The following is a 26,526-nucleotide window of genomic DNA, read 5'->3' as shown; positions in this document are numbered from 1 at the left end:
TGCCCGTTTCTCTCACAGTGCTGTGCCCCATGTTCAACCATAGTTGTGTTGGAAGGCCTGAGTTTCTGATCTCACCTTTCTCGTTTGTTTTAGAAAATCAAAATAATAGAATATTAGCAGTGAAGAATGTAAAGGTCATCCTTTCTAAAGAAGTAGCCACTGATTAGGTGAGAGATTCTACTGTTCCAGCTTTTGTGGAATATAACCACATATTATCTTAATTTCTGTGGACATTCATAATCTGAACTACCTTACTTGCCAATGAACTTTTATAGTGCAGTATGTTTTTAAGTTGGAGGCTATATGAATGGTAGTAGTTAAAGAAAATCAGAATAACTGTGTGGTGCCCTGGTTTAAATGCTGCTTTAGAAATTCTTGGTGATTAAGCCTTCCATATCCTTTCAGAACATGGTAACAAGATTATTCAAACAAATATATTCCAAAGAGTTGTATATAAATCAAACGTGTGTGATACTTTTAATGTTTCTTTATAAAGCAAATAATCTTTTAATAAAGTCAATAATCATCCTAATTTTTCAGTTTGCATTCCATAATTCTGTATATTAGGTTTGCCTAAAAGATATGCTTAAACATGAAGCCATTTCAGTGCTATTTATTTTTAAATCTATACAGTAGCCTTGAAATAGACAAGCCTTTTCCTGTGCATAACTGCAGCTGAACAGTCTTCACGGGTATAAGGTGAAACACTGATCCCAGATGGATTTATTATTTCCTGGATGACTCACAAGGCCCTACAGAGAGGTCTTCTAGGTCATCTCTAGGTATGAATATTTGCCCCAGTCATTCAACAGGCCATGTATGATAAAACTCTAAGGTGTTCCCTTTCTTCTGAATTGGCAGATACCTGGTGTTTAAGGGCATAATGCACACAGCACTGCCCAGATCTTTTTGATTTATCGATAAGAATGAAAGCACATTAAATTGTTTATTCACTGATGACACTGGCATTTGCTCACTTGAGATCTGAAAGACCTAAAATGATTGTGATTTCTAAAGTGATTGGAACTCTTTCCCTGAATGAGTCTGTGCTTGACAAATTAGGACAGATGTGTATTAGCAGAGCTCTCTGACATCTCAATGCTTTTGAATATGAAGGTTACAGAGAAATAAACTATCACTTACAGTTTAATGTGGTTTTTTCCAAGTCATTTATTCTATAAATTAATAGCTGGAAATCACTTCTTAATTAAAGTAAAAGGTACATGAGTGTAGTGGACCATAAACTTTAGTTGTGAAAATAAAATATCAAATATTGATGATATAGCATGGTTAGATACTATAGTATATTGATAGATGAACAAGAGTTCCAAATAATGTCAAATGTTAGATTTTACTAAAAGTTATTTCAGTATGAAGATCTTTCATATACTTGAGACCTCATCATCCCAACATCGAAATTAAATTATCATGTATTTAGTGTTGAGGTAAAAACCCTATCAGCCCTAAAAAATTACAAAGTTGTCCTTACAATTACCAATTGTCATAACAGTGATGAATCTGATGGCAGTGAGCAGCAATAGCCTGAAGAAGTCTGGTACTTGATTAAAACTTACTTGCCTACACTCTAGTTCTTGTAGACTTAACCTGATTTCTTCTGAGTTCTGGTTATGAGTCTTTGCTAATTTGCATGGCTGGCTTAATTAATAAATTAAATATTGGTTTAGGCTGTGTTTACCCAAGGTCAAAACAACCAACAGAACTGACTAATTCAGTAAGGAAAAAAAGAAGCCAATTTCATGGGAAAAAAATTGAAATGAGTTGTTTGTCAACATATAAACAAAACCAATTTGACTGACTGAATTTTTAGATTTTTCAGACAGTCGTTTTGACACTTGCAGAGTCCATTGTTTCCCAACTTTTCTGAGTCTGAGACACACCTCTCAATTTGCTGGGTCTTATCCCAAGGTAAGAAGATGAACCACTCTTCCAAATATACGTACCAATCCAGACATACGTTCATCCACATAGCTAAGGATGATAGATGTACTGTACGTATTAATCAGCCTCCTTTTCCTGACCATCTTTTCCCTTCATTTCTTAAAACCTACAAAGGCAGTCCACGGAAATTCAAGACTTTGCCACGGTGCTTATTTTCCAAGTACCAATGTGTCTCGATGCCCTGGTTGGGAAACAGTGGTGTAGGCACAGCCTTATTCCAAGACTGAGTTATTAGTCCTTGAGTAACGATAAATACCCAAGAAAATAAAAATGTGTCTTTCTTATAGTATTCTGAGATGTGAAAACAAATATATAAGTAATACTTTGAATCATACTTTGAAGACATAAATTGTGTTTTTAAATCTGGCTTACGAAGAAAAAAAATCCAACTATAACATTTGGCAAATAGTAGTAGACTCTTTCTGCCTTTAAGAATAAACAGATTCTTAAAGGCAGCAATTTTAATACATAATTCAGAATAAAACTCTAAAATTTGTACAGAAATTGTTTGGAAACATTGAGGAATCCAAATCACTGCATTCGGGTCCAAGCTCTTGAAGTCAACTAGGATTTAATTTGCACAGTTTCATTTGCCAAATGTCTGTAGATTGGTCCAACTCTTGTTATCATTTTGCCAAGTTTCCTTCTGCTGAAAATGTCTGTGCTCTGTTAGGCTTCTAAGCCAATGTCCGTGGCCAAGTCTGGACCTCAAGCAGCCGTTGGAAGCATGTGAGCAGGTCAAGACAGGTGCTCTCATTCATTTGATCGCTCCCCAAGCGTATTCTCTCTTCAGCCCAGTATCTCTCCAGTACACTTAGGCATCTGTCTGAAGCCTGCACACATGGTCATTTGTTATCATTTTCTAACCATATTTTCCCTGGGATTTAGGAATGACAGTCTCCGGGAGAGAGGACAGTGCATGCCTTTTTTTTTTTTCCTAACCTTATAAAATGTTAGTTTTGAATAGTCACTTAAAATAGGTTCTCACTTCAGTCTCTCTTTTTTCTTTCTAAATAAAGCCTGAGAATTTGCTTTTAGCTAGCAAATCCAAGGGAGCAGCTGTGAAACTGGCAGACTTTGGCTTAGCCATAGAAGTTCAAGGAGACCAGCAGGCGTGGTTTGGTAAGTAGGATCTCTCTACCTCATGCTGCTTGTACTATTCTGGCTCCAGTCACATCCCACTTCCTAACCAAAATAGAATGGAAATGTTCATTCTGACAACTTGACTAATGTTAAGATATTGGACCTTTATATGTACCTGATTTTACTGACATTAAAGGATATATAATCTAAAAATAATTTAAGGGAATAGAAGAGCAATAACACATAGACTTTTTTCTTCAAGGATGGATGAATAAAATGGATTCTGTTCTGAGAATTAATAGGAGGATTGGGCTTCCCTGGTGGCTCAGTGGTTGAGAGTCCGCCTGCCGATGCAGGGGACACGGGTTCATGCCCTGGCCCGGGAAGATCCCACATGCCGCGGAGCGGCTGGGCCCGTGAGCCGTGGCCGCTGAGCCTGCACGTCCGGAGCCTGTGCTCCACAACGGGAGAGGCCACAACAGTGAGAGGCCTGCGTACCGCAATCAATCAGTCAATCAATCAATAAAAGGAGGATTGCAGTAGTCGAAGAGTATTTGAGAAAACATTGATTGTTCACATACAGCCTCACTTGATGCTAAAAACACCTATGTAAATAGTAGGCGCTCAGGAAATACTTGCAGAATATTTTACATACTTTGTGATTAGCAAATTTAAGTTTTAAAAATATTATAAAGTGTATATATAGAGATTTATATAATATATGATATTATATATCTGTATATGTGTGTGTGTTTCGTCTCATCTATTTCTCCAACGTGCCAGTTTACTCTCTACAATTTTGATAATTTCAAAAATTCTATATGATGAAATTTCCATTTCCTTGCAATTAAGGAAGAGATTAACTCTAAACATTTAAATTATAGTATTTCTAACTAGGCATATGGATTGTTTTGATATTCAGCCAAAATAAATGATTTCAGCCACTGATTTTATGCTTCTCTTTCTGCCATTTCCCAGTATTAGCCCATTTTTCACGTAGTGTCCTAAAATATAACCTCTGAGAGCCTCAGTCTCACTTCTTTTCTGACTTTCAATGTATTGAGATTAAATTTTTAAAATGCCCTTCACTTTGAATTGCTTTTCCTCTAAACAACAACAAATACAAAGAGAGCTCAATAAGTGCTTTACTTCTTTTGTTTTCTGTGCAAATACTTCTCTGTATCCCTAAACATACACATGTACTAAAATGTACACAGAGCTCCCAGGATTCACCTTGTCTTTCTGATCTGCCCCAGCTAGTTAATGGGAGTGGCTGGTGAGGCACCCTTGCCTGTCTTCTCTGAAGGCAGCCTAATTCAGGACCTCATTTTCTGCTGCCTGTCCTGTTTCAGTAGTACCTGACCAGTATCCTTGTCTGTGATACTTCTCAAGTTTAATACTGCCTTTTACATTAAGGCTCTCCTTACCTACCAGGTGAGTTTAACACCTCCAAATTTGGCATTTGGTGTGTCATATTTTGACATATAAATAAGCTTGTTCCTTTTAACTGCAAACTGAAAGGTAGGACCTAGAATTAGTTCTGTAAATCTGAGATTCAGAAACATCTTTTTATCATAGGAAAGAGTATGGTTGACACAGGTAAAGAATATACAATAACAGGAGTTGGGGTCCAACAGGAAGTAGTGGGGCTATCACAGAAATGGGCAGAGCAGATCACTGGAGATACATAAATTAAGAGATCCTGCCCCTTGAGATGCTCATACTTCTATATCAGTAAGTATTTAGCATGCAATGTCAGGGCACCTGTATCAGCAGCACGCATGAGGTGCTCTGGAGCACAAGAGAAGAATTATGAAATTCTGCCTCTGGGGAACGTTTCAGTGATTGGGGTAAGGCTTCTGCCTTCCTAGTGGCTGAATGGGAGTTTTATTCACTGGTATGCATAGAGATAAAGGCATTCCAGATAGAGGGATCAGCACATGCAAAACCTCAGAGGCATAAAACAATTTTTTTCTATCTCAGGAATAACAATAAGTTTGTTATAGCTAAAGTATACTGAGATGAGTGGTAGTTGATGAATTAGGAAAGGATTTTATGTCCTTTTGAAGGATTTGGCATTTATCTTAGAAGTTTCAGGGATCTGGTAAAAAAATTTAAGCAGAGAAGGACATAATTGGGTTTATGTTAAGTAATGTTGATTTTGGTAGCAATGTGGAGGATGGCTTTAAGGATAGCCTGAAGGCAAAGAACCAGTTAGGCTAATGCAGTAGTTCAAATTATGAATGAAGACAGCTTGAACTAAGGAGTATGTAGGAGAAAGCAAGTTACAGGTAACATGCAGAAAGGACAGGAACCCTGAACTCTAAAGGGAATCTGTTTAGAAGAAATCAGAGTCCTGGAAATTGGGTTCAAAGACAGAACTCTAGTCCTTTCTAGAGCAAAGCAGGACGCTTCTTCACGAGATACCAGAAGAGGGACTTAGGCTCAGGGATGTAATTGCCAGAACTGTGTACAAGATGATGATTGGATATCAGGAATAAGCCAGAAGGCTTATTACCAGAACCAAGGCTCCAATTTAACATCGACAACTTAGATGATGCTTACAAGAGTATTGGAGTTGAGCTCCTGAAATCTCTCTTGCTTGGGGCTCTATGTTTTATCTCTTCCGCTAGATCAAAAGCTGTTTGAGGGACTGTGTGTAGTGAAAAGTTTCTGCTTTTTGAATGAAAATACTTCAGCTGATATCCTGGCTCTGATTCTTAATAGCTACCTGCCATCGGTCAAGTCACTTTAACTCTGTGAGGTCAGTATCCTTTTTGTAGATGAAGATAATAAACACTCCTTTATGGGGCTGTTACGAGACTAAGTGGAGTAGAGCATTGGAAAACGCCTGGGCTATGAAAGCTGTTCAGTAAGTTTTCAAAACCATCTTGGAATTAAACACATGTCACAGTACTTGGCCTACACAGTGAAAGTTGTTGAGTGAATGACTAAATATCAGGCTAGTGAAAGCAATAACATCCATATAAAAGTATACAAATTTTCCAATTGTGATAATTCATTTTTCATAGCAAGCTGGTCCTAGAGAAACGACAGATGGGGAGTAAAATTCCCATTTTCTCTTTAGTATGGTGATATCAGTTAAGTTCTTGCTAAGGTAGCTATTAGGGTAATGACTTTTAAGAGGTGCATTATAAGTTCTAAGAAAATCCAGCATTTCAAAAGTATAGAAACACATAGTTTCTAAGCTTAAGAGAATACTTGTTTCTTTTTTATTTTTTTCTTTAGCTTTTTTTAAGCTTTTTTTTTAAAGAATAGTTTATTCTACAAGTTCAAGTGAATCCTCATGGTTACTTAAGTGAAGGAAAACTGGGCATATGATGTACTACATTTCTTTTGGAGGTATTGTGTGATATATTTTAGGTTTTAAGAGTAAAGCATATTTTAGTATGAATGACTTGTTTTGATATTTATTCAATATCATCTGCCGTAGTCTCACGTGTTTGATTAATTTTATCTTTTAAAATATAAGTGTTGAGTGGGGAACCTTTTTATTTTAATAAGAAAAGAGCAGAACTCTTTCTTCATTATGTATAATGCCAGAGTTTCAGGCTTTTACATAATTTTATTTCAATAAATGTGAGAGGTCTATTACGAATAAGAAAAATGAAACTATACAAGCCATTATAGAAGCTGTCTATTGAGTTTGGTTATTTTTTTCTCATTTTCGAGTTCCAGTGTTTGTTTTTCCCATGTTACTTCTTCTGTCTTTCTAGCCCTGATCTATTTGAATACTAGCCAAAAAGGCTAGAAGTAACACCCTATAACATACCTGTTAGGAAGGCTAGAAATTTACCAAAGAGAACAGCCTGTTTCTCCTGTGGGACTGGGAATGCTCTTTTCAATACACTTCTGGTTTTTTGTTGCTGCCAGGAAAAAAGGATAACTACCATAATCTTACTTCATGGAAGAATTATTTTGCTTGGTTGCTATTATGTCTCTTTTTTTTAAAGTTAAGGGTTTTTTTAATGGCAGTATGTTGCAATGGGTACATTTCCAACTGTAAGTAATTCTGTTTTCTCTTTGTTTGATCTGTTCTGATATTCCCACTGGTTTTTCAAAGTGAGAAATGCTGTCTGTAAAGAAGGCAAGCTCTCATTAAGTTTCCTGTTGATAGCATATATCATCATAAACTAGATTCTTAGGAGTTTAATCTGCTGCTGAAGAAGACCTAATTTATCTTACCCTCAGTATTTCTGTATTCATGAGAATTGTAGCATAAGTGCACTGTTTTAATGTTCGTGCATTTAGATGTAGGCTTCACCATTCTTAGGAGTAAGGACCCCACTGACTGCTCAAATGATAGTTGTGCTCTTAGCATTTGTAGTCTCCAGAAGAGGTTTGTAATAATTTACACTTAAGATTATTGTTGCATTTCTTTTTTTTTTTTTTGCGGTACGTGGGCCTCTCACTGTTGTGGCCTCTCCCGCTGCAGAGCACAGGCCCCGGACATGCAGGCCCAGCAGCCATGGCTCATGGGCCCAGCCGCTCCGTGGCATGCGGGATATTCCCGGACCGGGGCACGAACCCACGAACCCGCGTCCCCTGCATCGGCAGGCAGACTCCCAACTAGTGCGCCACCAGGGAAGCCCTGTTGCATTTCTTACACAGTGACTTACTTCCCTATCTTTTCTACCTAGATGCAATATCATTAACATTTCCTGCTCCAGGCCAGGTATTCTACTGAGTTATTTAAGACATATATTAAAGTTTACCAACTCTAGATAGGAGGGTACAGATTGCATATAAAAGGGTAGTCAAGATTCAGAGTAAGAAAGAACCACTGAGAACTGTAGTTAGCTAAAGAGATCTCTAACATGGAAATAATTTAGAGCCACCTTCTGTTAGAGTAAAGGTGGAACAAAAAATTGAACGTCCAAGGAACAGAAAAAGTACAAGGAACAGAAAAAGTATCATCAAGGGTGAGCATGAGAAGTTTATCTTCAAGAGACCTTAAAGAGATTTTTAGGTTAAGTGCTCAGAAGTAGAAAGAAGTCATGTTGGGTGAATGAAGGGGAGAAGCAGATGGTAAAGGAACTTAAAGAGCCAGCTGGGACCTCGGTCTTTAATCTGGTCTCTGGCATCGGTGTCCCATTGGGTTCCCTGTGTGTCTCAATTTGGGAGGAGTCAGAGAGGGATGGTTGGAATGAGAGAGCAGGTATATGGCAGTGAGAAGCGCTGGGTAGCTCTTGAAAACTATTGTGCCTACCCTACCTTAGAAGAGCGGACTCCACGTCTCTCCTTCAGGTACTCCTTGAACTTCACTCAGGGGAACCACCACCGTTGCTCAGTAGTTCTTCCTACTTCACAACTACTGAGCAAACGTTTCTATCAAGTAAAGTTTGAGGTAGAGGTGGATCCACTGTGGTCCGTGTAGAGCTTAAACTACAACCTACAGGTCTTTTCTTGAAGTCCCTTCTCATTGTCTACCCCACCCTCCTCTAAACCAAACAAGGAAAGGAAAAGTAATGAAAATAGGGGAAAAAGTGATATCCAAAATCCATTGCCTCATTTTCTAATGTAATTTTGTTCAAAGAAGTCACCAGCTGTTATACATATGCTTGTTTTTAAGTACAAATTTGTCATGGAGATGGGGGAGAGGCTCCTTTCTTGGACACTTTGCGTCACAGTAAATATATAAGGTGCTTCACCAGAGATCTGTAGTTGGAGGAATTCCTGATTACATATCATTTTAAAGAACAGTTTCGAGTTTTCATGTGCCTTTAAAGAAAACTTCCAAATAGGAATAGTTATTTTTGGTATTTTTTAAGGTATATATTTTTATTTGAAAGCCATTATTTTTGGAAATAAGAAATACTTTACTCTAAATTCTAGCTATAAATTGTCATTTAAGTGTACCTTATTGGACACACTGATTTATACGATAGGAAACTTTCTTTGGCCGTCCAGTTTCTCATACCGCATCCCTTAAGTTAAGTCTAGCTGATACTTGTTCAACAGTGATTCATCTGAATATTCCTGAGTCTTCTCTTTAGTTGCCAGTTATAAGTACACACTGATTATTTATTAGTACAGAGCGAGCTCTTTGATGTATTTTGGACTCATTCCTTCTCCTAGTGAGTTCTTCAGTTACTCTCAGTGCCATCCCCCACCCTGTATAGACCACCTCACTTCCAAAAATATTTACTGAAAATTTGCTTTAAGTTTGTCCCCCGGATCCACGTTTTGGGTCCTTCTCTTTTATAGGTGAATACCTCTCATAATAAAGTTATGTAGGTACCATGAGAAGTATCATCTTTGGCAAAGTTGTAACCCTATCTTCAATTTTCTCCTAATTTCTTTCCAGGTGTAGGGGAGGATGTTCTGATTCTTTTCACAGGTTTAGTTTTAACTCACACATAAACAAGAATCAGAACTGCTGACCAAATGGCCTGAAGTACACACACTGTGCAGCACAATAGATTGGCTTTCATATCTGCAGAAAGATGTGTTTTTTCTAATAAGCTACAAAGCAGGGCAGGTTAGTGTTGATACTGCTATGGAGAGAAACTCGTCCAACATTATTTTAGTTCTCTGAGATCCTTGTTTTATCTTGACAAACAGATCAACAGATAAAGAAGCCCAAAGAAGTTTCCTCCTTAGTTTGCCATTTCATATTGGTTTTGTCAAGTTGGTTTTAATTCATTAACATCTGTTTCCCGTAGGTTTTGCTGGCACACCTGGATATCTTTCTCCAGAAGTTTTACGCAAAGATCCTTATGGAAAGCCAGTGGATATGTGGGCGTGTGGTAAGGAATCATTTTCATGCCGATTTTGCAGTACACCAGTATTGTTATAATTAAAAATAGTATCTGTTAAATTTGAGGTTGATGCTCTCTAGCAATCGGTTTAGAGTTATCATTCTCCAACTTTAGTCTACAACACAGTCAGGTGGAGAGCCGGTTAAAAGCAGGTTGCTGTTTCTGATTCAGGAGGTCTGGGGCGGGAGCATTTGCATTTTTAACAAGTTCCCAGGTGATGTTAAAGCTCATGGTCCGGGAGGCACTTTGAGATCAGGGCCGTAGAGAATCCCCATCAGAGGTCATGGGGTTTATACTCCCATCCTATCACCTCCACCGGGAAGCCCTTAGCACAGATGTCATGTCTGTACCACAAGATGATCAACAGGGATTAAGAGGGAAAGAGTGGATCTTGGAATGTAATTGACTGTTCCGTGGGGACTGAGCTCCGAGTTAGGCCTTTAACAACCAGCTCTAATCAAAAAGTAGCCTATGCATGCTCAAAGGTATAGAATGGGGAGGATTTCCACCACAGTTTTTCCAACAGAATTTCTTCATGTCAACATATACCTCAAATAGGTGAGAGACTGAAATAAAAGGGATACTTCAGGGTGTTCTGAAAATTTTTCTGCTGGAGTTATTGGCAGGAGCTAACCCTCTAGGTTCCTGACACTACATCAACTTGGTGTTTGATCTCACTGTGTGCATCTTGGGCTCTTAGAGTTACCTCCATGCCTAGGAAGGCAGATGTGAGAAGAGCACAGTGTTTGGAGTCGCAATGCCTGGGTTCAAGTCTTTGCTTTGCACCTGCTAACCCCATCTCCTCAATATCTCTGAGTTGGCTTCTTTACCTATAAAACAGAAATATTTTACCATCATAGAATTATATGAGGGTCAAATAGGGTGTGCATTAAATGAAGACGTTTTAGAGTTTGTAGAGCAATTTAAAATGGAAACAGTTATTATTATCCTAAAAAGTTGGAATTGTAGCCTAATTAAAGGGTAGGGTCTTAGGTGTGCCCCAAGCTCTGTCTTCCTCTTGCCTCCCTGAGAATACTTCCTAAGCAAGAACTCTAAAATCCTTTGGGTTAGAGGATTGCCACAAAATGTTATTGTTCAGATGTAAAGGTTAATGGCAGATAACTCAAATATTTCCCTTGCAATAAATCAGCCACATCACAGATCCGTTTCTGCTGATGAATTTTCAGAGGAGCAGAGTACGCTGAGAGACAGGCAGACGCAGATAGGTCTTTTGGAGGATGTGTTATGGGGTGGGGGGTTGGATGCGGCTAGAGTGCGGCCCTCGGACCTGGCACTGGAGAGAGGCTGTGGTGTAGACGGGTCAGAACCAGGGCAAGTCTCAGTACCCTAGCTTCCACTTATAAAAACGGAGATAATAATAGCACTTACCTCCTAGAACTTCCGAGAGGATTTTTTAAAATAAATAAGTGTGAGTTATTATTACTATTATTATTAGAAAGTGTTTCTTTATAAATGAAGTTTCTAGATAACTGATCTGTAGCCTTTAAGAGAGGGACTGAACACATTTAAATAGATGATTCAGCATTGTAGTTCTGATCATCAGCTGAATATTATGATACCCTCACCTGAATACTAAATTCTCTGCTTTACTTGTTCACTTTTAAATTTTTTCCTTGCACGCCTTTTACGTTGCAAAAGATGTTATTATGGACCACCTTCCAGCTCCTGAATCATATCTCATTCATTTAAATAACTTAACTAAATCATTTATTTGGTACCTGCATTTGAAAACACTTTTTACAATGTATCAATGTTACTGGCCTTGAAGAATATCAGATAATTTAAAAAGAAAACAAAGAAACCCTGATATTTTGTACTAGAGATTCTTTCCTGGTTGTGGAGCAGAATCAGTGCTGAAACTTAAATACATAGAACTGTCCAGCCCCTACATGGGCCCTCTCTGCTTTAGTGGCTCTGAGCTCAGTGTGGGCAGCTGCATTTTTAACAACTATGACATATCATCAGGGTTTAGACTCACTAAACACACTGTGCTCAATTTTAATATTACTTTGGTAAATTTGGGTACACTTGTTTTTGGATTTTCTGTGTGAGTGCATTTCCACAATACAGTTTGTATAGCTAACCTTTTAAAATAATGGCATATCTTGTCATAATGGGATTTCACTTCTGTGAAATGTGAGGTAATGTCTAGGGTTGAAGCTCTAACTTACTTGGCTGGAAGAGGGAAAAAAGATAGATGAAGAGTTGTTTCCCCCCTTGTTGTCTGAGCTATATCAGATTCTTGAAAAATGTAAATAAATATTAGATAGATACTGCATGTACACATACAAACATAAGTGCCCCATGTGCGTATACACACACACACACACACACACCCTCATGAATGCCTCTAGAAACTTAGAGCCACAGGGCATCTCACAGATTTCAGCCCGTTTTGCCATAAGCAGAGCCACCTTCCATTTTCCTCAATCCTATCCTTACCTTTCTTTTTTTTTTTTCTTTAACATCTTTATTGGAGTATAATTGCTTTACTATGTTGTGTTAGTTTCTGCTGTATAACAAAGTGAATCAGCTATATGTAGACATATATCCCCATGTCCCCACCCTCCCTATCCCACCCCTCTAGGTGGTCAAAAAGCACCAAGCTGATCTCCCTGTGCCATGCAGCTGCTTCCCACTAGCTATCTATTTTGCATTTGGTAGTGTATATATGTCAATGCTACTCTCTCACTTCGTCACAGCTTACTCTTCCCCCTCCCCGTGTTCTCAAGTCCATTCTCTATGTCTGCGTCTTTATTCTTGTTCTGTCCCTAGGTTCATCAGAACCATGTTTTGTTTTTGCTTTTTTTAGATTCCATATATATGTGTTAGTAGACGGTATTTGTTTTTCTCTTTCTGACTTACTTCACTCTGTATGACAGACTGTAGGTCCATCCACCTCACTACAAATAACTCAATTTCGTTTCTTTTTATGGATGAGTAATATTCCATTGTGTATATGTGCCACATCTTCTTTCTCCATTCATCTGTTGATGGACACTTAGGTTGCTTCCATGTCCTCGCTATTGTAAATAGAGCTGCAATGAATATTTTGGTACATGACTCTCTTTCAATTATGGTTTTCTCAGGGTATATGCCCAGTAGTGGGATTGCTGGGTCATATGGTAGTTCTATTTGTAGTTTTTTAAGGAACCTCCATACTGTTCTCCATAGTGGCTGTATCAATTTATATTCCCACCAACAGTGCAAGAGGGTTCCCTTTTCTCCACACCCTCTCCAGCATTTATTGTTTGTAGACTTTTTTGATGATGGCCATTCTGACCAGTGTGAAGTGCTACCTCATTGTAGTTTTGATTTTCATTTCTCTAATGATTAGTGATGTTGAGCATTCTTTCATGTGTTTGTTGGCAATCTGTATATCTTCTTTAGAGAAATGTCTATTTAGGTCTTCTGTCCATTTTTGGATTGGGTTGTTTGTTTTTTTGATATTGAGCTGCATAAGCTTCTTGTATATTTGGGAGGTTAATCATTTGTCCGTTGCTTCGTTTGCAAATATTTTCTCCCATTCTAAGGATTGTCTTTTCATCTTGTTTATGGTTTCCTTTGCTGTGCAGAAGCTTTTAAGTTTCATTAGGTCCCATTTGTTTATTTTTGTTTTTATTTCCATTTCTCTCAGAGGTGGGTCAAAAAGGATCTTGCTGTGATTTATGTCATACAGTGTTCTGCCTATGTTTTCCTCTAAGAGTTTTATAGTGTCTGGCCTTACATTTAGGTCTTTTATCCACTTTGAGTTTATTTTTGTGTGTGGTGTTAGGAAGTGTCCTAATTTCATTCTTTTACACGTAGCTGTCCAGTTTTCCCAGCATCACTTATTGAAGAGGCTGTCCTCTTCATTGTATATTCTTGCCTCCTTTATCAAAGATACAGTGACCATATGTGTGTGGGTTTATCTCTTTGCTTTCTATCCTGTTCCATTGATCTATATTTCTGTTTCTGTGCCAGTACCATACTGTCTTGATTACTGTAGCTTTGTAGTATAGTCTGAAGTCAGGGAGCCTGATTCCTTCAGCACTGTTTTTCTTTCTCAAGATTGCTTTGGCTATTCAGTGTCTTTTGTGTTTCCATACAAATTGTGAAATTTTTCATTCTGTCTCTGTGAAACATGCCATTGGTACTTTGATAGGGATTGCATTGAATCTGTAGATTGCTTTGGGTAGTAGAGTCATTTTCACAATGTTGATTCTTCCATTCCAAGAACAACATGGTATATCTCTCCATCTGTTTGTATCATCTTTAATTTCTTTCATCAGTGTCTTATACTTTTCTGTATACAGGTCTTTTGTCTCCTTAGGTAGGTAGGTTTATTCCTAGGTGTTTTATTCTTTTTGTTGCAGTGGTAAATGGGAGTCTTTCCTTAATTTCTCTTTCAGATTTTTCAACATTAGTGTATAGGAATGCAAGAGATTTCTGTGCATTAATTTTGTATCTTGCTACTTTACCAGATTCATTGATTAGCTCTAGTAGTTTTCTGGTAGCATCTTTAGGATTCTCTACATATAATATCATGTCATCTGCAAACAGTGACAGCTTTACGTCTTCTTTTCCAATTTGGATTCATTTTATTTCCTTTTCTTCTCTGATTGCTGTGGCTAAAACTTCCAAAACTATGTTGAATAATAGTGGTGAGAGTGGGCATTCTTGTCTTGTTCCTGATTTTAGAGGAAATGGTTTCAGTTTTTCACCATTGAGAATGATGTTTGCTGTGGGTTTGTCATATATGGCATTTATTATGTTGAGCTAAGTTCCCTCTATGTCTACTTTCTGGAGAGTTTTTATCATAATTGGGTGTTGAATTTTGTCAAAAGGTTTTACTGCATCTATTGAGATTATCATATGGTCTTTATCCTTCAATTTGTTAATATGGTGTATCACATTGATAGATTTGCATATATTAAAGAATCCTTGCATGCCTGGAATAAACCCAGCTTGATCATGGTATATGATCCTTTTAATGTGCTGTTGGATTCTGTTTGATAGTATTTTGTTGAGGATTTTTGCATCTATGTTCATCAGTGATATTGGCCTGTAGTTTTCGTTCTTTGTGACATCTTTGTCTGATTTTGGTATCAGGGTAATGGTGGCCTTGCAGAATGAGTTGGGGAGTGTTCCTTCCTCTGCTATATTTTGGAAGAGTTTGAGAAGGATAGGTGTTAGCTCTTCTCTGAGTGTTTGATAGAGTTCGTCTGTGAAGCCATCTGGTCCTGGGCTTTTCTTTGTTGGACGATTTTTAATCACAGTCTCAATTTCAGTGCTTGTGATTGGTCTGTTTATATTTTCTATTTCTTCCTGGTTCAGTCTCGGAAGGTTGTACTTTTCTAAGAATGTTTCCATTTCGTCCAAGTTATCCATTTTATTGGCATATAGTTGCTTGTAGTAATCTCTCATGATCCTTTATATTTCTGCAGTGTCAGTTGTTACCTCTCCTTTTTCATTTCTAATTCTATTGATTTGATTGAGTCTTCTCCCTTTTTTTCTTAATGAGTCTGGCTAATGGTTTATCAGTTTTGTTTATCTTCTCAAAGAACCAGCTTTTAGTTTTATTGATCTTTGCTATCATTTCCTTCATTTCTTTTTCATTTATTTCTGATCTGATCTTTATGATTTCTTTCCTTCTGCTAACTTTGGGAATTTTTTGTTCTTTCTCTAATTGCTTTAGGTGTAAGTTTAGGTTGTTTATTTGAGGTGTTTTTGTTTCTTGAGGTAGGATTGTATTGCTATAAACTTCCCTCTTAGAACTGCTTTTGCTGCATCCTATAGGTTTTGGGTCATTGTCATTTGTTTCTAGGTGTTTTTTGATTTCTTACCTTTTCTTTTTACGTGTTTTTTTACAGGCAGCCAAATCCCTTTGTGACAAGCCATGCCCTATTTAAAGCATATATTTGCCACCAGCTCCCATCTTCTTTAAAGATAGTAGTATCTTTTAATTTCACGCCTAGAATGCCTTGGGATCATGCATCTAACCACAGCAATGTCTTAGATATTCTAATATTACATATTTGGGGCAAATAACCCCCCACTGCCCACTGCCAGGAACATCATAATGGATTCTTCTGCTTTTTGTTACATTTCTGAATCTCTGCTGTGGGTTTAGAATATTGTTTTACCATTTTATTATATGTCTTGATAGTTAAATTAAATTCACTTATAAGATGGTGCACCTTTCCTCATCCCCATCCCCATAATAACCACCAAAGTAACATACGCATTATTTTACTGCTTTTAGGTAATGGCATATCTTGAGAGCAGCTCTTTTTCAACCATCCGTCAGCACTAGCTCTTGCCAATTGAATAACTACTTCTTTGCAAGGCTAGACATTGGGTAGTGTGGTAAGAAATTACATAACCCAGATAATAAAAGAAATGCAGAATAAGCCGTTTAGCAAAATGGCAGGTAATCTTCTATGTGAATTAAGCTATGAGCACTCACTAAGGCTGTCTTTGGGCAGTTGACACAGAACAGAGTGAAGCACAGCACTGGTATAATGGCTCAAAGAAGTCTGTGCATTATTTTCATTAGAAACATGCAGTAGTCTGTACACAGGGAATTTCCAATACTCACCACCATTACCTTGCTTTTGTGATCTCACACGGAATATAATCTGACCTGTACCTGGGCTTTGAAAACTACTAGTCCATTACTGGAAAGTAAATGATAGACATTAGTGAAGCAAGAACATAGCCTTGTGTTCTGCCATTAACAACAGTAAATTGATTTTGATAGTTTTCTTGCATATATAGCTAGTTTCATAATTCCCTGATGGGATGAGCAAATGTTTATAGATGTCACTGAATCACTGGTTTTTAACCGAACTTCCTTCTACATCTTGGCTTTAAAAAATAATAAATGTAAGTCTATAAACATAGCGCACACCCCTTATCTTGCTACTTCTCTACCTGAATTAGTTATCAGAACAATTATGAGTGATAATATAGTGGCTATCACAGAATGTACAGTAACTTTTGACAAATCTTTGAAATATTATGGAATATATTTCTTTTTTTCTTTCTTGGCCAATTTAGGTCCAGCAACTGTGTGATTTCTGAGCCTTAACCTTTTCATATTTCAGCTGGCATAAGTCAGCATCCAGAGCTTTTTGAGAAAGTATTTACCGTTTTGAAATCACAAGCCTACTGGACAATTTGTTGCTCTTGCCAGCCAGTTCTGCAGCACTTACACTGGACCATTCCTGGTGTGCCTCACGTTTAGAAGGCAATCTGCCCTCATCCCTTATGACCCACGTCCTCATCAGTCTTCAACCCATGAAGCTTTACTCCCAGTCCCAGTCTCTACCAATATCCTCTTATTCTGAACTTACACACTTTCAGACATTTCTCTAGATATAGTATTTATGGTTTCCCTGACTTGATGTTTTTCAAACTGTGGATCACAGATCACATGCTTCAAAGTGACCTACCTGAGTGCTTATCAAAAATACAACTTTTCTGGGACCCACCCACGAGCCATTGAATAAGATTCTCTGTGATGAAGTTCAGGAATTTGCATTTTCACAAGTTTGCCAGGTGATTTTGGTGTACACCAGCATTGGGCAGCATAACTCAGCTAGTTGCAAATTCCTTTAGGGCTGCAAACCTTAGGATTCTTACACTGTAGAGCAGAAGTTGCAAACAAGTGGTCTACAGATATCTTGGCCAGACAGTTGGACCTTTTATTTTGGAGGGTGTTAACATTTATCTTTATAATTTATTATCAGAAGATTTTTTCTGGAAACCATCAGTTTCTGGCTTCTCTAAAGTAATTGAAAGAGCTAATAACAAGATGCTTTTGTTCTTATATGGCCGCTGTACCTGTCAGACAAACGGACACATGCTCTCCCCTGGTTCCTGCCTACCTCACGCCCAGCAGGCACCTGCTCTCTCCTCAGCCTGGTGCCAGAAAGCCTGTCGGTTTGCCACCCCTACCACATGGTGTAAATAGCTTTCATCATCGGAAAAATAATTTTCTCACTTGCTGGCCTTGATCTTTTAGATCTTTGTTCTACCCATCATTGGCTCTGTGGGTCTCAGAGTGTTAGTTGAACACTTTCCCTATTTGAATTGTGATTTATTTATTTATTTATTTTTGCATAAGGGCTAAAAAGGAGCCATACTTATCCCTCGCTAGTTAATTTCCAAACTCCGCCTGCATTTTGCACGCAAGCTCATGCCATGCCCTTTGCTTTCTGAGAAGATGAAGTGGGTGCCTTCTTAGATTGCTCCATTAACTTCCCACTGACTTCTCAAGAGTTTCTCAGCATTGCTTCTTCACCTCTTTTTCCATAAGAACAGCCTTTAGAATGTTTTAATCATTAATGTGATTATAGGTGTAATCATTTTTCTAACTCTAGCTTTTATTAAAATTCAGTTTTGAATGTTCTTGATAATGTAGTCTTTCTACCTAATCAGTAATCAGTGCTTCTCAACTGCTATTCATCAAACATCTCTAGCATCTCCCAAGCACAAATATGTACATAAGATAATGAAAACTAGTGGTAGTTTCCATTTTTTAAAATGTTATATGAAGCAGACCGTGTCAAAACAGTTTTTTAAACTTTTCATGGAAAATGTTAGGGAAAATTCTCTGCACAAAGTAGAGAGAATAGTAGTATAATGAACTGATGGCTAATCTTCTTTCATCTTCACCACCCTGCTAATTCCTCCACCCCAAGATTATTTAAGTCAAGTCCAATAATAGAAATATTTTTAAATGTCATGTAATAATTGCTTAAAATGATCAAATATCTAGTAATTTTGCTATTTGCCCTCTTGTCTCATAATTTTGCTCTCAGTTTGGTCTCTTAAGTCTCTTTTAATTTGTAAGTTCTGCTCCTCTCTCCCTGCCCCTCTTCTCACTCCTCTTTCCTCCTTTCTCAATTTATTTGTTGAAGAAGCGTGTAGTTCCCGCAGAGCACTCCTCAGGGTACCCAATCGTGGTCTCTGTATACCGTTTGCCACTATAAGAAATCAGGATTCCTTATAGAAGTGGCTGATTCCAAGTCTGGATTAGGAAAAGTACAAGATTATCCAGGAGCATCTGGTGATAACCAGAAAGAAGGGAAACTATTAAAGGCCACAGAGTTTGTATTAACAGGACTCAGGAGCCAAACTGAAGAGTCTTCTGCTGGTTAAAGATGGGATAACTAGAGGATAAATAAGCAAAATAACAGTAAGGGATTGAAGCATCAAATAAGGTTAAGTCCATGCATTCATAGTAATGGTCTCAATGCATCAGAAATCCTAGCCTTTGGAGGATACTGGGGAACCAAGGCATTATTTTGAAAACTGATTAATAAAGACGGAAAAAATTAATTACCCTGTCTTTCCTCTATGAACTATATCTCAGGGTAACCAAACAGCTGATGAAGTGAGTTATTCTTAGACTAAGGAAGGTGTAATAGAATTAGAATATCATTATTATTTTGTAACCCCTAATGAAATATCTAGGCAGTGATCATGAAGGGCTAACATCAGGAGAGACGTCTGACATTTGGAGGTCACATCACCCCCTGAAGTGTTCTTGCAAAGAAAATGAAGACCCTTTGATTGGCTTTTAAAGATATTAGTGCTTTAGTTATAGATGTCTTAGTACCATCTTTTTTTCTCTGACCTAGGAGAAAAGTAAAATGTAAGGATTATGAGGAAAATGTAAATTGGATTTTTATTAGTGAGGCAAGAACTCTCAAATAGACAACAAAAACTTTAAAATAATCAAGTTAAAGTGCATAGCTAAAGGAACATGTGGCTGCAGGGAATATTTAAGGCAGAACCGAATTGAAACCTTCCTAGTGAAAGTCAAGGCCTCTTAATTAGACAACACAAACAATTTAAAACTTAAAATGATCATTCTTGCTAAGGTTCATAAGTAAAGAAAAGGTGGCTGCAGGTGATGTTTAAGACATGACTTTGTCAAGGCTGCTTGTGGCTCAAACAATTAAGTCACTTAAACTCTCGGCTTCTGTTTCCTCATCTGTAAAATGGGAGCAATAGCATCTACCTCATCGTATTGTATAGAGATTAAATGAGGTAATGCAGTAAAGCACAGGTAAGTGCTCAGCAAGTGTTATCTGCAATAAAATTTACTAATATTATCCTTATTAATGCCACTACTCTCATCGTTGTTCTGTACTTTCAGAAAATAGAGCCACAAAGAAGCACATAACCCAGAAATGCCTTGGAATCTAGTGTAATGAGCAAGGCAAAGTAAGCTTACAAAACAGTGTTTATTTAAATAGGCATTGACAGTTTCACATCAGTCTGCTCAGTAATGTCTATGTAGCTCTTTTCTTTAAATCTTCCAGCCTGAAAGTATTTTTAAATCTACTATATTTATGCTATTATTTTATTAAAAGTACATTTTTCGTAGAAATCCCTCAATCAAGCAATTAAATCATGAGCACTTATCTACATAGTGGCTGCTGATTCTTGGGGAATGAACTGTCTGTGAGCCTCCCCTTCCCAGAGAAGTACATACCAAGTGTCTACCAGTAGATGTAATGCACAAGAACAAAGCATCAGAAGCAGGCCAGGCCTAGGTCCAGAACGCTAAATGTCACAGTTGTGAGTCTGCTTTATAATTTTATAACAGTCTAACTCCAGATGTTTACTAGAAAAATGTCTAATTAAAAATTACTATAGGAGAATGGACTTGAGGACACGGGGAAAGGGAAGGGTGAGCTGGGACGAAGTGAGAGAGTATCATTGACATACATACACTACCAAATGTAAAATAGCTAGCTAGTGGGAAGCAGCTGCATTGCACGGTGCTTTGTGACCACCTAGAGGGATGGGATAGGGAGGGTGGGAGGGAGACGCAAGAGGGAGGGGATATGGGGATGTATATGTACATATAGCCGGTTCACTCTGTTATACAGCAGCAACTAACACAACATTGTAAAGCAATTGTACTCCAACAAAGATGTTTAAAAAAATTTTTAAATGCAGCCTGTGTTATTAAGCTATGTTACTGAATAAAATTACTCCATAATTTTTCACAAAGAAAAAGAAAATTGCTATAGACTCTTCCAGTTACAAAGCTGATTTTCTTCTTCACCCCCTAAACCATAGCAGAGGGTTAAAACTACTTAGGTGCATCCTCTTTTCTTCTTGCATCCTGAGAACACAAACACAGACTCTCATCATCATCATTGTTATCATTGTCATTAGATGCCTCTGTTAGTAAAAATATGAAAATAAATTTAAATGAATGCACATTGAGTCTGTAATGTAGTGATGGAAAAAATATTTTTATGTTGTGAAGGTGAGGTACCAATATATTGTGATTTTCTGCATTGTCCTTTTTTTTTTTTTTTAAACTCCACTGTGGTGAAGTAACTTTAAACCTTGAATTTAAAGCCTTGTTGGGTTTTTATTTAAGAATGTTGCTTAAAATGCTTTATTCCAGTAGTGATCAGCTTTCGAACTGAGTCTTCCTGAAGCAGGTTAGAAAAGTCTAGGGTGAATAAACCCTTGTTTAAAGCCATTTTAGCTGCAACAGTGTTTATCGTATACAGATGTCAAGTCTGATGGACAGGAGCAGGGCTAGGTGTCACTAACAGAATAAAGGTAAGGAAACGAAGAGACCAGCTTTGGCAAAGGGATAAAAAAGACTCAGTCACTTCAGTCAATGTATCACCTGTCTTACCACCTCTCCCAGGCTTCCCCAGTTAAGGGGACTCAGCAAGAGAATCGAAAGCAGGAGACGTCAGAGTAATGGCAGATCTTCCTCCAAGACAAGGAGCTAGAAAAGAAAGTGAAGACCTTAAGCAGGGTAATAAAGTATTTCAAAAGTAGAGGAAGGGACATATGATGATAAAAAGGACAGTCCTGGGAGAAATTTAGACCCCAGATATGATTTCAAGGCAAGTTAAAAACAAGCAAATGCAAGAATTTTTAATTTAAAAGTTAAATCATGTATTGATTAAATTAATTTGTGAATAATTACATATTGATATTTATGAAAAAGATCTCAAATTGTCTTAAAGCTGAGTATTTAATACTTTGAATTTTATGTACAGTTTCACTTTCCTCTTACTTTTCCTTCTTTGTAACATATACTCTTCTGTAGCAACACTGGTTTAGTTGTTTTACTGAAAAACTCTATTTTTGAAGACTAAGGTCATTAAAGAGAAAAGGATTTTCATCTCTTTATATGTTATCCACACTCCCAGGGACCCTGACTATTTAGAGCATGAATCTATAACCAGGGCACAACTGCTCTACAAAATGTCCTAATTAGCAGCAAAATGACTAAGGAAATAAATAACACGTTATGTTTTTAAATGTCAACCTACAAAGTGACTAAAATCACGTGGTATCTAAATAGATAAAAGCGCAGAGAGATCATATATAGGCAGCGTTCAGCGAGGCCAAATGTGTCAGCCACAATGGCAGGTGAGCTTCATCTTCAGCGTTGTCCTGCTGTGCATCTTTAGAATTCTTTGGTGCATGCATTGGACCTGCCGCATTATCCGAGCTCTTGAGCATAGGGGGAACAGCATTCACCCTCCACAGAACACTTCAGAGTAGATCAGAGCATGTCTCTCTGAAGTTTACCAACAATCCAGTTTCCCCTCTTTGAATGGGTGTGGCTTAATATCATTGTGGATCGGCTACGTTTAACTTATTGTTGTCTGTGACTTAACGTTATGTTAATATGCTCATTCCCTCCAGGGGTCATTCTCTACATTCTACTGGTTGGATATCCACCCTTCTGGGATGAAGACCAGCACAGACTCTATCAGCAGATCAAGGCTGGAGCTTATGATGTATGTAATAAATGTTCATCCAGCTTTAGACGAGGGTTTTTTGTTTATTGACCAAGAACCAGATTTTTTTCATTGCTATTTTAACCATAATTTTCAATAATGTCCCTTATTATTTTCCTCTCTCTTAGGGGAAGGGGGATAAAGAATAAGAAATACAGCATCTATATCCAGTTTCTATTTCCTTTTAGCTCAATATCTCCTAAGATTGAAAGGAAAACAGTTTGAAGTCTCTAAGGAAGGACCTTGCTTGTCCAAGCATTTGGATCTTAGTGCATTTTAAAACATATAAAAATTAAAAGATTTTTGCTTTAGAAATGGTTACTACCTGTTTAGCTGAACGATATTTTCAAATGCTTATCACATAATTATATACCAACAATACTTTGCAGTGATCCATGTATCAGATAGAACATTGTTCCATTCTGTCAGTTTTTTTTTTTTTTCATTCTGTCAGTTTTGACTGTTTGTTTTGTTTACCCAGTGGCTTCTCTGAGAGCCTTGATATGAAGAATGGGTTTCACAATTGAAAAATATTTGAAAATCACAATTCCAATACATTTCATTTACAATTAGAATATTTGAAAGTAGGCGTATGAATTAAGTTCTGTATCTGAAGAGCAAGACCCTATCTACTTTGTCTTTAGGGCTTAACTTTGTGCTCTTTGGTATAATTTTCTCTCCTTTGATAAATATGTCTGTAAATGATTTACCACCTCCTCTGGTTTTACCTCACACAGTCCTCTGGAAGTCAGAATGCAAGGTCTGGACATGCTCTTCCTGTGTTATTAAGTGGGCTAAGTGGTAGGCAATATTGGGTCCACCTTCTGTGTACAAGTTAAAAGCTCAATGTGGCTGTGAGAAAAGTTATGAGAAGTCTGTATTATATTGTATCAGGTCTCATGACCTCCCCAATGCATTTCTGACTAAACGTAACATTCAGATGGATGTGTGTATCACAGGTATTTGAAATCTTTAATTTTGAAGCATTCCATTTTAGCCAGACTAATGATAATTAAACCAGATTATAATTTACCTGGCCAAGCTAGCACATTCACCATCTTTACAGACTAGAACTAAGCACCTCTCTGGGAAGACACAGCTCTGCAATGCACTGCTTGGTGAATGTGAAGGAATGACTTTGTGAAAGTTAGAAAAATAAGAAAAGGGCCCATCTTTATCTAGGTTGAACCCAGCCCCTCATTTTCTATCAGAAGATCTGCACATCATAAAGAAGCAGGGTTGAGTGTTTCTTCAGTAGTTCCTGATTAGCAATTTTTACAACTGCCCAAAATAAACTTCTGGAATTAAAGTTAAACTGGCAAAAATTTGCAAGTATTAAAGAGTCAATATCATTTTTCTTATGTTTCCTTTTGCCAATGGATCACAAACTGCCCATTTTATGACTACTAAAAGTGCACTAACTTAAGTCCATTAAGGCACAGTGACAATGCCTTTTTTCTCAAGATTGTCTATAAAAATTCATGAATTGAGAAAAGAACCTGATATTTTGTTTATTTAGAAACTAATGCGATATACATTTTTCTTAACCTATCAAGAATATTATTTCTACTAAATATGCTTATTAAGTGAAAGTGAGGTTACATAATTATCAACAAAAATTTATACACAGAAATTTAGAATAAATCTCTTTATCGTATTATTACTATACAAACGGATTACTAATAGAAGTTATGAGAGTAAATTTCATGAACTTTCTTTTGGTGAAATTTATCATTTTTGAAGTGTTAAAATGAAATCCTGCTGAGGCTCAAATTTGTAGTCTCAAATTTCTTCTCACTGCTGCACTCCAAATAGCGACAATTTATAGGTCAGTTTGGGAACAGGAATTGAAGCTGTTTTATTATCTCTGCTATTACTCTTGATGAGTTGTGGAAGGGCGTAACACATTATTTTGAACCTTGGCATAGTAGCATGATGATGTGACAATGTCGCAGCTTTACTGACTTTTGCAAAATTACATAATTACGCGAAAGGCTGCATAAAATTGAATTTTCATATCAAAGCAAATACGCTTTGAGAGGACTAGAAGACTGAGTTTATTTTTCCAAATTTAAGAATGTATCAGTAGTTATGGCAATTTAGTGTACATGTTTGTCCCTTATCAATTACACTCAATATCTTAATATATAGATATATACATAGAGGGGGGATATATATATCTACATCAGTTTGTCTATATGTAGATACAATTTAACTTATACAAGAAATTCACTGCTTAAGGAAATTATTAGTATATTTGGCTCTTCTCTGTTCCACTGAGTGTATCTATTTTTTAAACCCTTTATAAACATATTTTTAAAGTTTCCATCACCGGAGTGGGACACAGTGACTCCTGAAGCCAAAGACCTCATCAATAAAATGCTTACTATCAACCCTGCCAAGCGTATCACAGCCTCGGAGGCACTGAAACACCCATGGATCTGTGTAAGTGACAGTTCTCCGAAGATCTCAGGAGAGCAAATGAAAAATACATTCTCCTTTAAAATTTGTCTTACAAAGAGTCTTGGCAAAATTCATTATTAGGAAACTCTTGCAGTTGAGTGCTTGTAAGTCTGTCAGATGGATGCAGGCACCATTGATAAAAATTTGATGAAGTTAAGGAATGAATATCTTTTAAACATCCTCAATTAAGTTTATTTTTCTCCTCTTCCAGCAACGTTCTACTGTTGCTTCCATGATGCACAGACAGGAGACTGTTGACTGCTTGAAGAAATTCAATGCCAGAAGAAAACTGAAGGTAAGAAAGTTTCCACTTTTGTGAGGAGGGAGATTTGGCAGCGTGAGCAGTGAGGTTCTGTGTGAAGAACGGAGCAAAGGCTTTTAAAATGTGTAAGCCTCAGTACTCTTCTTCTTCTGGGTCTTTGGGAAATGGAATCTACACTGGAATTACAGCTACGATGAAGAGCTAGGATCACTGGCCATGCGTGCCATGGTCCCTCCCTTCAGTGGAAAACAGCTGTGCAGGTTAATAACTGGAATCTGGCCGCACCCACAAGGGTGGTCCCAGCATTATGAGAAACATAGGCCTGCTACTCTCAGGAAACCAAAAACAAAAACAGACAAAAATGCCCTGACTGAATGTAAGGCTAGGAGAAGACTTATTGTCAAACACTGCTTCTTTGTTAGGCCAGTGATTTGCAAAGGCAGCATTAATTTCGTGTTCTTATCGCCCTGACAGGGTGCCATCTTGACCACTATGCTGGCTACGAGGAACTTTTCAGGTACACGCGTTAAGAACTCTGCTCTTGATCCCCTCCTCTCCTCTCTGGTATCTCTTTTGGAATTTAATTTTAAATTCTTTAATAATTAGAAAAACACTGTTGTTCGGGGATGGCAAATGTATGCCATGGATTCCTTCCACGCCTGTGGCTGCCATGAGGCTCTTACCTGGGTGCTGTCTCGTGGAGGCGTCAGGCCCGTGACTACACTCTCCACGAGGGCACCCAGGCAGCCCCACCTCTAGTCAGCACTGGAGCAGGACACGCAACCCCTCTGTCACCCCTGCTGGGGTGCACACAGTTTGGAACTACGTCCTCCCCCCAGCTGGAAGCTCAGCATTTTGAACGTAGAATTAATTGGTATCTCATAAAGTAATAACTATGAATAGTTTCTTGTTTTTGTCTCATTCTCTCAGGGAATCCCAGTAAGCAAGATTTTTAGAAGAAGGCCATTATTGAGGAACCCAATTCTCTTAGGCCTAAGTTCTTTTGAAAGTACAGTTCTGTAGTATCTTGGCCTGCTATAAGAATGATTACAACTTTCAAAGGTATCTAAACTCAAGAATTTACAGAGAACCTACCCCACAGTAATAAACGTTCCTTGAAATGATTTCTTGGTAAAAATAAGTTTGTTTAAATAATGGGCTGAAAAAAGCTAAA

The 26,526-nt window shown here is 37.6% G+C and overlaps 1 protein-coding gene across 18 annotated transcripts in view; it reads left to right on the top strand.

Annotated features, from left to right (window-relative positions):
• CAMK2D (calcium/calmodulin dependent protein kinase II delta) overlaps positions 1-26,526 on the top strand; it is a gene marked incomplete at its 3' end in the record, with an annotated part of 272,940 nt that overhangs the window by 200,282 nt on the left and 46,132 nt on the right. For all 18 annotated transcript variants that reach the window (XM_082652994.1, XM_082652992.1, XM_082652998.1 and 15 more), the window contains exons 7-12: positions 2,979-3,081; positions 9,729-9,812; positions 22,533-22,627; positions 24,950-25,072; positions 25,302-25,385; positions 25,827-25,869. In XM_082652994.1, coding sequence (XP_082509120.1) covers positions 2,979-3,081; positions 9,729-9,812; positions 22,533-22,627; positions 24,950-25,072; positions 25,302-25,385; positions 25,827-25,869 — 532 coding nt within the window. The remainder of the gene's footprint in view (positions 1-2,978; positions 3,082-9,728; positions 9,813-22,532; positions 22,628-24,949; positions 25,073-25,301; positions 25,386-25,826; positions 25,870-26,526) is intronic.

The sequence above is a fragment of the Grampus griseus genome (genome assembly GCF_964374135.1).
Source record: "Grampus griseus genome assembly, chromosome: 4".
Taxonomy (NCBI): domain Eukaryota; kingdom Metazoa; phylum Chordata; class Mammalia; order Artiodactyla; family Delphinidae; genus Grampus; species Grampus griseus.
This window is presented reverse-complemented; position numbering and strand designations above follow the sequence as displayed.